The sequence below is a fragment of the Typopeltis vanoorti genome, chromosome 15 (genome assembly GCF_054136105.1).
Source record: "Typopeltis vanoorti isolate ZY-2024b chromosome 15, IOZ_Tvanoo_1.0, whole genome shotgun sequence".
Taxonomy (NCBI): Eukaryota; Metazoa; Arthropoda; class Arachnida; order Uropygi; family Thelyphonidae; genus Typopeltis; species Typopeltis vanoorti.
The window spans coordinates 4502261-4519576 of record NC_143563.1 but is presented as its reverse complement, the minus strand read 5'-3'; the positions used below and the strand labels follow the sequence as shown (position 1 = coordinate 4519576).

The 17316-nt window shown below is 43.0% G+C and overlaps 1 protein-coding gene across 1 annotated transcript; it reads right to left on the bottom strand.

Moving 5' to 3' along the window:
- Window positions 1–295: 295 nt before the first annotated feature.
- LOC150098317 (uncharacterized) lies at window positions 296–14844 on the bottom strand. The gene is made up of 2 exons (XM_090405295.1): window positions 9285–14844; window positions 296–356 (listed from the first exon to the last, which is right to left on the bottom strand). Exon 1 carries the CDS (start codon window positions 13484–13486, stop codon window positions 12242–12244), a length of 1245 nt encoding a protein of 414 aa, XP_090261421.1. The 5' UTR covers window positions 13487–14844; the 3' UTR covers window positions 296–356; window positions 9285–12241.
- Between the last annotated feature and the right edge of the window lie 2472 nt (window positions 14845–17316).

Sequence of the window (17316 nt, the reverse complement as noted above, 5' to 3'; positions counted from 1 at the left end):
CCCATAAGGGGTGAAACCGGAAATATTGTCTGCCCCGATGCAGTCAATAATAGCCCTCGCAAACGTCCTCTGGTGAATACCAGTATCTATTTCGAACCCGAGGGTTCTTACCCTCGGTAAAACCGAAGACATTATTTAACGAAAGAAAGGAAGAAGACTTTCCAAAGATAGTCTATTCCTATAAAATAGCGGCATGCCGTGTATAGGCCTAAAAAAAAACCACAAAAAGAACAAAGGAATCTTACCAAGGCAGGACTTCAATCGGAGCTCTCATTTCGGTTCTCCTAAACTGTTGCTGGAATCCGCTGGAACAGGTTTGAAGAAGGACTGGAACATGGAGCTTTCTCTCAGGGCCGCTGAAAAAAAGGTCGAATGGGAGTTCATGTCTCTCATCATCGGACTTTGGAGAATAAAGCATGCTGAGGGTCAGCAAACAGTAAGAGAGGGATTTTTGAAGATGGCGTCCTGCCTAGTGCTCATACATCTGATTCGCGATTCTGATATTTGATATAAAATGTGATTTAATGAACTCGACAAATATTTTTACTGACAGTGAATAGTCCTACTGATATAGTCAACCGGTTTGGTTCTTGTATAGGCTCATAAAAACTAATTCAGTAGGTAAGTTAACCTTTTTTCCGAAGCAACGGCGATACGCTAGGCCTACTGCCATCAGCATCGCCATTGTTTCATTACATCAGTTGTTATTTTAGAAACTACCTGTTTTCACTATACGGTAGACAGAAATGGAAAGCATGTCCTGTTATCCAGAACAAAATGTGGGTCCAACCACAGACCTGCCGTACGAGGAACTCACCTTCAAACAGCTCCTGGCTATTTTCAAGCATATTGGAAATCTGCTACACACAAAATGGCCAGGTAAGGTAGTAGTTCATGAAATCCAAGAAGTTGATACGGACGACGTTCAACTTCTTGAACTACTCCAAGACAACGCTACGGAAAAAACCACAACGGCTGAAGATCATTCCCGTACTGACCACACTGATTTTCAGGAGGTTCGCGCAAGCAAAAAGCGCAAAACTGTGACCTCCGAAACACCAATTATAGATGTCATGGAAGAAGATGGCTCTGCCCCAGACTCACCTACCTCCGCAAGGGAAAAGATCCCCCCGATTATCCTGCGTGAGAAGAACAAATGGATGACTCTAAAGAGCATAATGAACAACCTGAAGATCTCATATAACAATGCAAAGAATATCACAGATGGTGTAAAAATTCGCACTAAAACTGTCACAGACTATCGTAGGTTAACAGCAGAACTAAATTCCAGAGGAATTCAGTACCATACTTTCTCACTCGGTTCGGAAAAAAAATCTCAAGGTTGTGATTAGAGGCGTGCCTGAGGATGTCTCCACCGATGAAATCACCACAGACCTGCACTCAAATGATTTACCACCTATCAAGGTCAGCAGGATGACCAGGAGGGACAAGACTCCAATGCCATTAGTGCTGATCGAGATCAGTCAAACCTATAAACACATATATGACTTGACAACCATCTGTGGATTAAAAATCTCGGTAGAACCGTTAAGGAGGAGAGCTTCTACTGGGCAATGCCATAGATGTCAAAAGTTTGGGCATGCCCAGAAGATGTGTAGGGCCGAATTTAAATGTTTGAAGTGTGGGGTTGGTCACCCAACCAACACCTGTTCTAAATCAAAATCTACCCCTGCTAAATGTGCCAATTGTGGCGGTCCTCACACATCCAACTACAGAGGATGTCTGTACAATCCACGTAACAGGAAATCTGAAGAGGGACCATTCTCTCCTTCCATCAGCTCGCCTACATCTGCGGCTACTTCACAGTCTCCTAAAGTACAGAATAAAAACTCAGAAGCCCATCTGTTGAAAACTGAGGTCCCTCAAAAAACGACTCTAAGCTGGCAGCCCAGGACATATGTGGATGTAACCCGCCCTAAACAGACATCCCTACAACAGTCAACATCACACCCAAATATGACAGCTATCATTACTGCGTCCCTGGCAAATATGCTATTAGATTTCAGCAGATCTAATCCTTCACAAAGTTCTACTAACAGATTTCTAAAAGATACTCAAGTTATAATTTCAGCGCTCACTAATGAACAGTAAAAAATTAAAACCAGAAGCCCTAGAGATAATAGCCTGGAATGCAAACGGCTTAAGAAATAAGATCCTAGAACTCCAAAATTTTGCCCACAGACATCGGCCAGATGTTCTACTAATAAATGAAACGCATCTAAGACCAGCTGACAATCCCAAAATCTATGGATATCAGTCGTATAGAACTGACAGATCAACCCACAGAGGTGGAGGCACGGCAATTTTCATCAAAAATTTTATCTCTCATCACTCCATAAACATTCCTACTACCTCCAATCTTGAGATCACTGGCATCGAGATTCTCACGAGCTCAGTAGGCAAATTAAAAATTTTTGCAGCATACCATCCACCACAAAAAGCACTACTACCTTCTGATTTGAACGCCATCTTTGACACTGGAGAGCCTACCATTGTGGCAGGTGATTTAAATGCCAAGCATTCTACCTGGAATAGCCACTCCACTAACAAAAATGGACAGATACTACAGAATTATGCTGATTTCAACAACCTTCACGTAATAGGCCCAGCTGATCCCACCCATCACAACACCTATGGTAGGGCCGATGTATTGGACATAGCCATACTGCAGCACATCAGACTCCAATACAATCTAATAACAATCAATGATTTATCATCAGATCATAATCCAATAAGGTTAAAATTAGGAAATCTTGAAAAATCATCCCCACCCCCTCACTCATTTATTCCTTGGGAAAGGCTCTCCAAGATGCTCCCGAAATATATTGGACCTGTTCCCATCATTAAATCAAAAGAGGAAATTGACATAGCTGTCAAAAATCTAACAGAACAGATTACAGCAGCCTGTACAGCAGTTACTACCCCTGCAACCACCCACAAGTCCAACCACCTGCCTGAAGATACTATGAATCTGATTAGGGAAAAAAATAAGGCTAGAAAAAGATACCACAACACTAGGGCGCCACAAGATAAACGGATCTTAAATAGGTTAAATTCTGCAGTGAGAGATGCACTCGCAGCTCATAGAACTCAACTCTGGGAAGAAAAACTGACCTCCATCTCCGCTGACAGCCACTCTGTATGGAATCTTATCCGAAAGATCAAGAACAAAAATAAACCTCTTCCCCCTCTGCAAACAGATTCAGGTCTCATCCACACCGATGCTGATAAAGCTGAGGCAATAGCGAATCATCTTGAAAATCAATGCAAACCTGCATACAGTCACCTTGACATTAGTCATATCTACAAGATACACCGTAATGTCAGATATTCACTCAAGTCTGCTCCCACACATTCTACTCAAATCACACCCACCTCACCTGCTGAAATATATGCTATTATTCAGAAATTCAAAAATAAAAAGGCTCCTGGACCCGACGGCATCTCCAACAAAGTTATAAATCTTCTACCTCGCAAAGCTATTGTTCATTTGGTAAACATAATCAACTCCATACTTCACTACAAGTATTTCCCTTCCTACTGGAAATTGGCATACGTTGTTCCAATTCATAAACCTGGAAAGGATCCCACTCTGCCACAGAATTACAGACCAATCAGTCTCATTTCTAATCTCGGAAAAATTGCTGAAAAGGTAATTCTTACTAGGCTTCAAGATTCTGTACTCCTGTTAAACATCCTGCCTGAGGAGCAGTTTGGTTTCAGACAGTTGCATAGTACTACACAACAAATACACAGATTGGTGGAACATATCATCACAGGTTTTAACTGGCGCCAATGCACTGGGGCTGTCTTCCTAGACTTAGCCAGTGCATTTGACAAGGTTTGGCATTATGGTTTACTATACAAGCTTATATCATCCGGTATCCTAATCGGAATCATTCAACTCTTAAAGACGTACCTCTGCGATAGGCGCATGCAAGTGAGACTAAGTGGAGTGGTGTCCTCACAGAAACACATCTTGGCTGGAGTTCCACAAGGGTCCTTACTAGCACCAATCCTATTCTCCTTATACCTGCATGATATACCACACAACCCATTATCTTCAATTAAAGCTCTTTATGCTGATGACACAGCGATATTGGCCAGATCATTAAAGCCTCACCTAGCCATCAAGAAACTGCAAGAAAACCTACTGCAAATAGAGCAATATTTTGCCAAATGGCGTCTCCAGGTGAATCCTCAGAAGAGCGTAGCCGTCTTATTCTCGAGAAGATCAGTGCTTCCCAAAGAAGATATTCTCCTCTTTAACACAAAAATTCAGTGGAAAACAGAGATCAAGTACCTTGGTGTAGTAATGGACAGTAAACTGACTTTCAACTCCCATATCAAGACTCTCTGTGCAAACATATCCAAAACCATAGCCCAGCTCTATCCGCTAATAAACAGAAACAGCAAACTGAGCACCAGAATCAAAGTTCTCATATACAAACTGATGGTTCGTCCAATACTCACTTATGCCTCACCGGCCTGGAGCCATACTTCAAACTCAAATATCATTAAATTACAACGCATTCAGAACAAGTGTCTTAGAATGATCCTGGGCGCTCCATGGTTCATCCGAACTGTCCAACTGCACCGCGACACGGAGGTCCCCTATATTTACACCTTCATGCGGACTATAGCAACCAAATTCTTTTCAAAGGCAAGTGTGCATCCTAACAGACTGATCCAACTGGCCGCTGACTATGATGCAACGGACTATTCTAAGCACAAAAGACCTAAAGCCATCCTAAACCCACTCACTGAGGATTAATCTCCTAGCCCAATCAGGGCGAGCTATATAGCTCATAAACTCTTTCCACTCACAGTCTCTGTTAAGATAGCCGGGAATATGAAAAGCTTTTGCTTCACCCGTTAAGCCAGTAATGTTACTAGTATTACAAACAGTAAGAGAGGAGAATAATGAAAGATAGAGTAGGATAGTAGGAGGTAAAAGAGGCCTCAGTCAACCTGTTTAGCCTTATATGGCTAATTGGTCTGTGACACATATTCTCAATTTATCTGTTAAAAAAAAAAAAAGAAAATTTAACCATAAAAATTTTGACTAAAGTTCACTTATAAATTTATTCTTAATAATTTCGTCAGTTATCTATGAAGGAGATCCATTGACCTGTTTTGAAAACAATAATTTCAGTTAGAACTTTTTTTTTTTTTTTTTTTTTAATTACATAAAAATCAAAGGACTTAAGGTCCGGTCAGTTGAACTGAAAGGGAACAAAATAAGGAACTTGCAGACCTGGTACCACTGGGACATAGAATGAGGTAGAAGACTGGCCCGGGAGATGCCGCTCACAAGGAGCAGCACCGCCTCGCAGTCTGGGTTCTCAGATCTACCCCCCTTATTTGGAGTAAAGGAAACCGTGCCAGCGAAAGCTTTGTGGCGAGGAAGAACAGAGTGGTTGTTACTTTTCCTAGGGAGAGTTAGGTGGAGTTTTGGAGAAACTAAAGAAATATACAGGGCTTGATGCGTCCCTGTATAAGAAAGCATATTTTCGGTGGTTTGCAGTATTTGTTCACAAATTTAAAGTCGCCTAGTAGATGTCTCTCTTGCGCAAGAAATTTAGGAAGGTAAAAAAAGAAACCTTTCCTTATTCCTGCGTACATTAAATTTGCGTCCCGTTCCTGGGATTTTTTCCGTACCTTCCAGATGTGATACTTTAAGACGTTAATTAAAAAAATGGCGAATTTTTGGGTCTTGTTGACTGGTGGCGGGAATTGCAAGTGTATGACCTCTTCTAATGATAGCATCGGGATTCCCAGTGCTGTGCTCAGTCTTTGCCAGACGCGTTGGGCTGGTGGGCAAAAATAAAAGAAATGCTCCACCGTTTCCACGCCCCGGCAGGCATCACAAAAGGGATCACACGGAATGGGTACGTACCTAGATTTAACCTGTTTCACCGGGAGCCGCCCATAAGCTATTTGCCAGGCCAAATCCCGATGAAAAGGCTGTCCCCAGCTATTCTTGATGTTTTTAAAGAGAATTTCATTGTTTGTCCCGAAGTTTGGTGTATCACGCCTGGAGAGTTGGAAGAAATCCCAGTATACTGCTTTCGGTTTGTGTGTGAGGATTTCTGTTCCTTTGTCTCTAAGTACTGTGAGTGATTTTACTAGTGTGCGGTATCACTTGGGCACAACCCTTGCACGGGGTCCAGCATAGTCCGTGGTTCCAAAGAGGGGAAGGAAAAGTCCTATAAACTATCTAATTAGGAGGCCTGAAATATGGTTTGAGTTTAAGGCCTTCCGTACGGTTTTGAATGTATTTGCATAAAGCAAGCTTTTGAGATCAGGCAGAGCTTATCCCCCTTCTTCATGTTTTAGTTGCAGGTATTGTTTTTTAACCTCATGTGTTTTTTCATTCCAGAAGAAATCTATGAGTTTTTTGGATAATTGATTTTCTTGTAGCAGTGTGATGCCTGTGATATTGATTGTGTGCATCAGCATTGGGGTAATGATTGTTTTTATCACTGTGGCTCTGCCATAAAAGGAGAAAAAGGTCGGTTTGAATAGACTTATCTTTTCCGTACTTATTTCCTGTAATTTTTTAACTGGTCAAGCTAGCGACTCAGAAAAGGGAACTCCTAGTATTGTTAGCGGCTGCGTATGCAGCGCTAAACCGTAGGGAAGTCCGGTGTTATGGAAATTTCCAAAATTTTTGATTTTGGTTTTTTGTGCATTAACTCGGAGACCACTGACTATGCTGACGTTTTTCAGTATGTCAAGATAGATGCAGATAGACTCAGAGTCTCTGAGTGTGGCTACTACATCATCTGCATATGCTACTATTTTGCACTGTTTGGAAACTTGGGGCAGTGGAATACCATTAATTGCAGGGGTGTTCTCTATTCTTTTGATGAGGGGTTCTAATGCTAGGGAAAAGAGAAGGGGGCTTAGTGGGCAGCCTTGCCTAACCCCTCTCCTCATACGGATTGGAGTTCCCTGTAGAGATCCCTCAGCCGTTTACGTTGTTGGTAGACCCTTTCGCGCCCACATTTTTGAAACAGTTCCTTAGCCTGCCACTTAAAGTGCAGCTAGTTTTCCCAGTCCCAGTTGATGTTTGTTCATTCATCACAGAGTTTCTGTAGCTGGTCGCTAAAAAGACTGGGATAGGTAGGAGGAAGCCTCCAAGGACCTCTGGCTGTTTCCATAACCTCTGGGAGTGTAATTTTTAAAATGACCAATTTGTGGTCTGTTGACATGTTGTGTGCTGTGGTGTGACCTGTCCTTTGAACATACTGTTCCAAGTTTTGGGACACGTACACCCTATCTAGTCTCGTCGATATCTGGCCGCGGCACCACGTTGTTTCTACCTTCGATGGGTTATTCCTCCTCCAGACATCGACGAGATCAAAATTTACACAGCATCTTTTTAGAGCGGCGGTTCCGGAGTTTGCGTTCCCGCCTACTTTGTCCAAACGTGTGTCTTCCACACAATTCCAGTCCCCGGCTACTATTAGGTGTTCTGCTCCCAAGAGGTAGTTTTCAAGGGCAGAGAAGAAACCGCTTCTGTGGTATGGGCTGTTCGGGGCGTATACTGCAACAAGCCGGATGGTACGGCCACCGTACTTCCAGTCTACCGTTATTAGACGTCCCATGGCGTCCTTCTGGACGTTGAGGAACCCCCCCCGCGATTGGGGTGCGAATTAGTATTCCCACCCCTCGCGAGTGAGCATCCCCAAAGCACCAGTAGCTGGTGACTGGGTAGCTTCTCGAGAAGTTCTCCACGTCCCAATGCTTATAAAAATGGGTTTCTTGAATCAGGAGGATATTAATTTTGTACCTTAACATTAGCTTCCAGACAGTGCTTTGTGCGAAGGAGTTGCGTAAACCGTTGGTGTTTAAAGTGGCAATTTTAAAATCCATGTTGGTATTTGGAAGAAGGGGGGGGTGTTGTCTGTTTGTTGCTCTACATGTTCCACCTGTGATTCACTATCGGAGCTGTTTGGAATATCCATAACGAGGTCGTTTTGAAATTCCATTTCTGTGACGCTATAAATGTCCGTGCTGCAGATATGTGAATGGGGTTCTGCAGGTTGGTCCGCTACTGGGGATAGGTTTCCTGTCTTTGTTACCGCCTCCTCAAGGGGCTGGGTGCCTTTGCATTGGCTTGTAGTTTGGATGTTGTCCATTTCATCTTCTGATGAGAGTAGGCTGCTTTGTTTAGCCTTTTTTGCCTCTTCTGTTTCTGCCTCTCTTGTGCGCTTTATTGGGGCGCTGGTTGTTACGACTTCTTCCTCTTTGCTGCGGGTTTCGAAGTTGGCTGTTATTTCCTTGATGTGGCGGGTTGCCCTGGGTGTCTTACCCGTTACGGGTTTCATGGAGGTTGTGTTTTCTGCTAGTGTTTCTTTTTCGGTCTGTTGCCGGAGCTCTGGAAAATCGCTCCCTGATGATACCTCAGGTTTACCGAGGGGTATAGCCCTGATCGGTATTATGGTCCCTCCAGCTGCTTCTGAGAGTGTTCTCTGCGAGCACGTGTCCACTTTATGGGTCAAGTCCCCACATTTAAGACAAGCTTCTGTGCAGTTTACTATTTTGTGCTCTGTTGATTTGCAATTTCTGCACTGTAATTTTGGGCATTCTGCCCCTAGGTGACCCTCAAAGTTACATCGGAAACACAATCTTTTAACACCCGGGTAGTTAACCATGACCCTTGTTTGGCCCACTAAAATGAAGTTGGGAACTTCCTTTTTCATATCCATCTGTATTTCAATGTCGCCTGTTTTCCAGCCTTTGTAATCAGCATGTTCAAATGCTTTGATACTAATAATATCGCCCCATTGGCTAAAAAATTTCTTGACGTTGTCTTCATTCTCCAGGTATTCCAAGGAAAATCTAGTTATTCTTAACGTTTTCCGTAAACTCCCTATTAAATAAGGTTTGATCGTTTGTCCCGCACAGGGGAAGCCCTCTAATAATTTGCTTCTTGTTTGGTCATTTTTGACTACAATTTGGAATCTTTCTTTTGAGTACGGTGTGAAACCGTATATGTTTTCTGCCCCTACTGTATCAATCAAAGCTTTCACTAACGTCCGCTCATCTGAGAGCCGCTTGACTTCGATGCCAAGCGTTCTAGTTCTGGGTAAGAATAATGGCATTGTTGGGGGAAGACCTAACTACGGGCTGTAGAAGGTGGGGGGGGAAGTAAAGGAGGGCGAAGTCGGGGAACGCCCGGTGTCCCTCACAACAAGCGAAGAGATACCAGAAAGAATGGGTAAAAGAGCCAATAATAAGAAAAAAGGTCTTACCAACGCCGAGGTACTTCTGTAGAAAGTGAGCATGGAGCTCTCTCTTCGAGCCGCGGGAAATGGATCCTCTTTTGGACTGGTAGGCACACGTTCTTTCTTCTTCGAACTGGAGCTGTCTTTCACGTCTTGGCGAATAAGGTCTCATCAGTGAGAGCTAGGCTAGAAATACCAAGATTTAACTGTTAACTGTTAACTTAAATGGCGAGATGGAAGTCAGTCCCTTGGACTTTTATCCCTTCATCGCTAGATTGTGATTATCGATATGAGAAATTTTTTTGAGCGCATGGCTCGCCCGAATTAGGGCTGTGTAGAATCGTGTGAAGCGATGATCAGAGCTGCCTTCGGACGTTTGTGTCTCCATCTGTCGTTTTCATCATAATTTGATGCATCACGAATGAGTTGGTTGGGGTGGAGTGATGCCTGGGCGAAGTACTTGGTTGCAGTCTGGTTGAGATATGAAGGTATGTCTGGCATGTTTCCGTCTTGGTGGAGGGGAGCATTCCTAACAAACCACGGGGCGTCGAAGATCATTCGGAGGCATTTATTTTGTAGTACCTGTAATCTTTTGATGTTGCTGGGGGAGGTGTGGCTCCATGCCGGCGATCCGTACGTTAATATGGGTCTGATGATTGTCTTGTATAATGTTAGTTTGTTTTCTGGACTGACTTTGCTTCTTGGGTTGAGTAGCGGATAGAGTTGAGCTATTGCTGAGTTGGCTTTGTTGCAGGCATGTGAGATGTGGGAGTTGAATCTGAGTCGGTTATCCAGTTTGATACCCAGGTATTTGACTTCTTTTTGCCATGGGATATCAGTGTTATACATCGTGACTGCTCCGTGGTGGGTTGCTTTCCTTCTTGTGAATAGTATGGCAGTACTTTTGTCGGCGTTGACATCTATCCTCCATTTCTGAAACCATTCTTCAAGATTTGTTGCTGCGTCTTGTAGTCGTTGTATGGCTAAGTGTGGCCTGAGTGATCTGGTCAGTATTGCCATGTCGTCTGCATAGAAGTCCGTGGTAGTTGATACTGTGTTTGGTAGGTCTGAGATGAAAATGTTGAAGAGTAGCGGCGATAGGAGGGAGCCTTGCGGGACACCTGCTGTGATGCTTCTCATGGAGGATCTGAGGCCACGTAGCTTAACTTGAAATTTTCGGTCTTTCAGATAGGATTCTATGATTTTTGCTAGATTTAATGGGTATTTTGCAGCTAATAGTTTGTGGATGAGGCCTTTGTGCCATACTTTGTCAAAGGCTTTCGCCACATCCAGGAAGATTGCACCTGTGTGTTGTATCCAGTAGTTATGAATTCTATAATTCTGTGGACCTGTTGGGTTGTGCAGTGGCCTTTGCGAAATCCGAATTGTTCTTTTGGGATTAGGTCGATCTTGTCCGTTTCATTTTGTAGGCGGTTCAGAATTATCTTTTCCGCGATTTTTCCCAGATTCAATAGGTCTGTAGTTCTGGGGGAATTGAGGTGCTTTTCCGGGTTTGTGGATGAGGATTACATCTGCCTGTTTCCAGCGAGTGGGGAAGTAGTTGAGTCTGAGCATTGCGTTGATGATCGCCACTAGATGCATAACTGTTTTATGAGGGAGTGCTTTTATGGTTTGGTTTGAAATCTCGTCAGGACCTGGGGCCTTTCTGTTGTTGAGGCTCTTGATGATTTGATGTACCTCCTTTGGTGTAGCATAGCTTGTATTGTCTTGGCTGCTGGTTTGATGGAGTGCACAGCGGACATGCCTGTGTATTTTTTCAATGAAGTGCAAGTCTGCATGCGCATAGTTGGGGCTGAATTGCAGTTCCAGGGCATCCGCGAAGGCTTCTGCTTTCTCGTCGTCTCGGTAGGACATGCCCCTTTCTCCCTGGATTGGCTGAATGTTGGGGCGGTCGCTGTGAAGGGCTTTCGTCATTTTCCACAATGAGTTCTCTTTGGTGTTTAAGGAGCTTAGCTTCTTCTCCCACAGCTGGTTTTTGTGATCTTTGATCGCATATCGAACAAGGTTTGTTGCCCTGTTTAGCTCTTGTCTATCCTGGGGGGATAGTGTTGTATGGTAACGGCGTCTGATCCTGTTTTTGCTGCAGATGAGCTTTAGAATCTCTTCTGGAAGCAGGTTGGCTTGAGCTGGAGTGGTAACGGTGGAAGCTGCTGCTAGGCCAGCTTGGATTGTGCTTTCCAGTTTTTTGATCGTTGTATCTATTTCTTTAGGTGAGGAGATGGTTGGAACGGGTGCTGTGAGGTTGCAGAGGATAGCGTTCAGCTTTTTGAAATTTGTGCAGGATTGCCTGGGGATGATTTCTGTTTCCCCGCCTAGGCTTAGTAGTACCGGATTGTGGTCGAGCTTAGATCATTGACTAGCTGTAACTGGAATTGGTGCGAGGTGTTCCTAAAAATGGCTATATCCAGCACATCAGGTCTTCCCAGCGGTCCGTAGTGTGTTGGTTCGGCGGGACTTGCTATGATGATGTTTCTTTTCATAGCGAACGTGTGTAGGCTCTTCCCGTTGTTGTTGGAGTTCCTACTGTTCCATGCAGGATGTTTGGCATTTAAGTCTCCCGCTACAATTGTTGCTTCATTTGTGTCGAGGAGCTGGGAGAGATCCGAGGCTAGTAGTGGTTTGCCTGGAGGGTTGTAGACTGAATATAGCTTTAGGTTACCTGCATTGTTGGTGTTTATCTCAATTCCAGTTTCTTCCAGGTGTGTAGTCGTTGTCTTCTTGATCTCATTGTATCTTTTTTGACAAAGATAGCCGTTCCACCTCCTCTGGCATTGAGTCTGTCATTCCTTAGTAGTGCGTGGTTCCTTAGTTTGGGGTTGTCGCAGGGCCGAAGGTGCGTCTCGTTGATTAAGAGGATGTCTATTCTATGTCTTGCTGTAAATTCTTGTAGTTCCAGGAGTTTGTTGTTTAGGCCGTTGGCATTCCAAAATGCGATCTGTATGAAGTTGTTCTAACCAGGTGTATTATTCATTGCTTATCATTGTGAAGATGACTTGAGTGTTTTTTAAGAACTTGTTCGTATCACTCTGATTGGGGTTGGTCTTGCTAAAAGCCGTTAGCATCTCCCCTAGGGTGGCAGCAAGGATAGCAGCTGTGTTCTGACTGTTGGGCATAGATTCTGCTGATTTAGCCTTTGAGGTGACTGCTGCAGCATATGAACTGTGTGATGTTCGCTGATTGATATCTTCTTCAAGGGGTGTTGCACGTTTTTGAGCTGGTGGAGTGCCTGATTTTCTGTTGCTTTCCAGGTTATCTGGGTGGAGAGTGCAGCCTCTATAGTTGGCTGGGTGTGGGCCGCTGCAGTTTGCACATGTGGCTGGAGTTGTGCGTGGTTTGGAGCATGTGTGAGTAGGGTGACTGTCCCCGCACTTCACACATTTGTACTCTGCTCTGCACAGTTTCTGTGCATGCCCATATCTCTGGCAGCGATGGCATTGTCCTGCTGTTGCTTTCTTTCTGAGTGGTTCTGTTTTAATCCTGAGATTGCAAACTGTTTTGAGATCGTAAATCCTTCTTTGTTCCTTATTAATTTCCACGAGAACCAGCGGCATGGGACGTTTGTCTGCCCGGTACATTCTTGATATTTTTATGGGCTCCAGTCCTTGAGATCTAAGGTCGATGGCTATTTCTTCGGACGTGATTTCTTCTACCAGTCCTCTAATAACAACTTTTAGGTTCTTTTCGCTTTTCAGTTCGAAAGTGTGGTATGGGGTCTTTAGCTCGTCCATCAACTTTGTTAGCCGACGGTAGTCTGATGTCCCTTCGGGCTGGATACGGACTCCTTCATCGGAGTTTTTGGCTGTTTTGAATTTAATCTCGGAGTTTCTCATGGCCTCCGAAATTCTCGACCATTGTTTTTTGTCTCGTAAGATTACCGGCGGGACTCGTTCTTTGATCTGTGCCACTGTGTCCATTGGCTGGTGTTCTGGGTCTTCGGGTGGTGTCTCTTTTCGTCGCTTTTTTCTGCTCACCGTTTGGTAGTCGTCTGGTTCTTCCGGAGTCTGAGTATCTGTGGCTGGGTTGTTGTCTCTTGTTTCATCCTGAGATGTGGTGGGGAGAGGTTCTGAAGGTTGATAGTCCTCAGATTCGACTTCCGGAATTTGATGGAGCTCTACTTTACCTGGCCATTTTGTATGTAGGAGGTTTCCTACATGTCGGAAAATTGCAAGTAGCTGCTTAAAGTCTAGTTCATCGTGAGGAGTGCTCATGATGATTAAGACTAGTCTTTTACCTTTACCTTACCTTACCTACTTACCTAAAATTTCTGATCACCTGTCTCAATCTTTATCTTTACCTTACCTTACCTTACCTTCACTCTAACTTTCACTAATCTCAACTCGGCCTCACCTCAATCAATCCGACCTCTACCAAGATTTACTTGAACTTGAACTTGAACTTAATTGGTTGATGGACTGAGTCCTTGACTCTTTATCCCTTCATCTGGATTTTAGATTGTGGGTGATGAGATTATTATGGGTAATTTACCCGCTCATTGTGAGCATTGAGGCTGTATCAGCTTTCTCATGCGATGGAGGATTTCGGTTTTTTATGTTTGAAACGATCTGAGGGCTTGTAGTCCGCTGCCTGTCGAACTAACTGATTTGGGTGATTATCTGTGATTGTGAAGAATTTCTCTGCAATGCTTGTCATGTAGCTCTTAATATCTGGAAGATTGGCTTCTTGATGTAACTGGATGTTTCTGATGAACCATGGGGTATTAAATGCCATTCTTAGGCATTTATTCTGTATTATCTGAAGTCTGTTGATGTTGCTTTTAGTCGTGTGACCCCAGGTTGGAGAGGCATAAGTTAGTTGCGGTCTGATTACCGATTTGAAAAGTAAGATTTTGTTGCTTATGCTTAGGAAGCTGTTCCTGTTCAAAAGTGGATATAGCTGTGCTATAGTCTGACTTGCCTTAGTGGCAACACTATCCATATGTGACTTGAAGTTTAGACGTCTATCAAGATGAATTCCCAGATATTTGGTAGAATTGCGCCAAGGGATGATTTTACCAAACATTTGTATGCTTGTATTCGGTTCTGCTTTACATCTGGTGAAAAGTACTGCAGAGCTTTTGTTTGGATTAATTGCGATACGCCACTTGGTGTACCAATCCTCCAATTCATTGACTGCTCTCTGCAGCTTGATTGTGGCCAGGTGTGGACGGAGGGATCTGGCTATAATGATTGTATCGTCGGCATACAGAGCAGTGATAGCTGGAGACAGTTTGGGGAGATCTGCCATGCATATGGAGAAGAGTAGGGGAGATAGTAGAGAGCCTTGAGGTACTCCGGCCGTGATTCTCCTCACTGTGGATCTGATACCGTTGAGTTTTATTTTAAATTTTCTGTTGTGTAGATATGATTTGATAAGTAGCACTAGTGGCAATGGAATACCAACTTCGTGTAGTTTAAAAATTAGTCCATGATGCCATACTCTATCAAATGCCTGAGTGATGTCTAGAAAAACTGCGCCAGTGTGTTGGTGCCATTCATACCCTTGGGTTATATGTTCGATAACTCTGTAAATTTGTAGCGTTGTGGAGAGATATTTCCTAAAGCCGAATTGTTCATCTTGAATTATATGGTTGATATCTGTTGCCTCTTGAACCCGTGTGAGAATAGCACGTTCGGCTATCTTACCTATGCATGAAAGAAAGCTGATTGGTCTGTAATTTTCAGGAAACTGTGTATTTTTCCCAGGTTTGGGAATTAGGAAAACGTCGGCAATTTTCCATCGTTGTGGGAAATAATTTAGCCGGAGGATGGCATTAATGATGGCTACTAGATGCATAACCCCTTTACGAGGAAGTAACTTGAGTACCTTGTTTGTTATTCCATCTGGACCCGGAGCCTTTTTGTTATTTAGTTTTCTTAAAATCTCATATACTTCTGTTGGTGACACGGATTTGTTATTGGATTGGAATGAGGCATTTTGAGTTATTTTACGCACTTGGGTGTGAATTTTACTTATGAAATTTATATCTGTATTGATATAATTGGGGCTGCATTGTTTTTCTAAACTGTCAGCAAATGCTTCAGCTTTTTCCTCGTCGTTGTAGACAACATTAGATTCACCTTGGATTGGATGAAATGTAAAACGCTTTGAACGGAGTGATTTCATCATTTTCCATATTGATTGATCCTCTGTGTTTAATTGGAGAATTTTGTTATTCCAGAGTTGGTTACGGTGGTCCTTTAGGGCATATCGAACCTGGTTTGTTGCTCTATTGACTGCTTGTTTATCCGCTGGGTCCATTGTTCTCTGATATTGTCTTCTTAATCTGTTTTTCTCTTGGATAAGACGTTTTATATCCTGTGGAAGTTTATTTGATGGTGTACATTTGGTTATATTTGTTACCTGCGTTATAGCTGTCAGCAGTTGTTTTTCAAGAGTCTTCACTGCTTTTTCTACATCTTCAGCAGATGTTATAGGCGGTATTGGACGAAGGTTTTCCTGGAAGGCTGAAGGAAGTTGTTTCCAATTTATAAATGTGGTGGTGTTTTCTGTTATATCTTGTATGGTGCCTAGTTGTAATATGATGGGGTTATGATCAGAACTTAAGTCGTTGATTGCTTGCATCTGATAGTTGTGCGCTATATTTTTTAATATAGCTATATCTATATTCATCAGGACGTACATCAGGACGACCGGTAGCTCCATAATGTGTGGGTTCAGTGGGTCCTATTACTGTTATATTTCTTGAAGTGGTGTAAGAGTTGAGTATTCTTCCATTAATATTTGAGTTTCTGCTGTTCCAGACTGAGTGTTTGGCATTAAGATCTCCGGCTATAATCACTGCTCTGCCTGTATTTAGTATCACCTCTAAGTCAGATTCAAGGAGTTTTTTATTTGGGGGGTTGTAGGCTGCATATATTGTAATGCTGCTTGTGTTTTCCATATGTATTTCTATTCCTGTAGTTTCCATGTTCTGTTTGGGGTTCTGCTATTGAATTATGTTTTATGTTACTTTTCACAAAGATGGCAGTGCCTCCACCTCTAGCAAAGCATCTGTCTGTACGGTAAGTGCTATAACTATTGATTCTGATTTTGTAACTTGGACGAAGATGTGTTTCATTTATGAGGATGATGTCTGCTTGAGTTTCTGCTGCAAACTCCTGCGCTCCTGTAATTTGATAGATAAACCATTTGCATTCCATGAAACAATTTGTAATGATTTCGGTTTTCTTTTAGATTTATCCATTAAGAATTTCCATAAAGAGTGATTGTGTATGCCTTAAGATGATATCTTTGGCTTCTTGAGTTGGGTTGGTTTGTTGGAGTTCAGCAAGCATTTCACCTAAGTGGCTTGTTATGTTCAGTAGGATAGGTTTGTCGGTTTGCTGTGACTGCTTTGGTTTTGGGTCTTTTTGGAAGGTTGATCTTGTAACTTCAGCATACGATCTTCCATCCGCTGTGGAGACTATGGTTTGATGGGAAGACGCTTGTTCTTGAAGAGGTTTACTGGTTTTGAGTTGTAATTTTTGGTTTTGAGGAAATGCTATACAGCCCCTATAGTTTGCAGGGTGTGGTCCTCCGCAGTTTGCACACTTTGCTGGAAGTGTACGAGGTTTATGGCATTCATTTGATGCATGTTTGCCACCACATTTAACGCAACGAAATTCAGCCTTGCAGCATCGTTGTACATGCCCAATCTTCTGGCATCTATGGCACCGGGTTGTAGTTGATTTATGTTTCAATGCCTCAACTTTTATGACTAGATCACAGATGGTTTGGAGATTGTATATATGTTTTTGGTCTTTGCTTATTTCCACTAGAATTAGGGGATAGGGTGTTTTATCAGCTCTCCGCATTCGGCTGACTTTAATTGGGCTAAATCCCTTAAGTTGGAGGTCTGCAGTGAGGTCTTGTATTTGTAATGTTTCAGTTACTCCCCTTAACACTACTTTTAAATTTTTTTCACTGTTGAGTGCAAAAGTGTGATATGGCAAATTGTTGTTGTCTAGAAGTTTGGTCATTTTTCTGTAATCTGATGATGTTTTAGGTTGTATGCGAATCCCTTCTTCTGTGTTTGTGG

Bases quoted from the DNA above. Each gene is read 5' to 3' on its own strand.
- LOC150098317 (XM_090405295.1), bottom strand. From the start codon at position 13,486: ATGAGCACTCCTCACGATGAACTAGACTTTAAGCAGCTACTTGCAATT.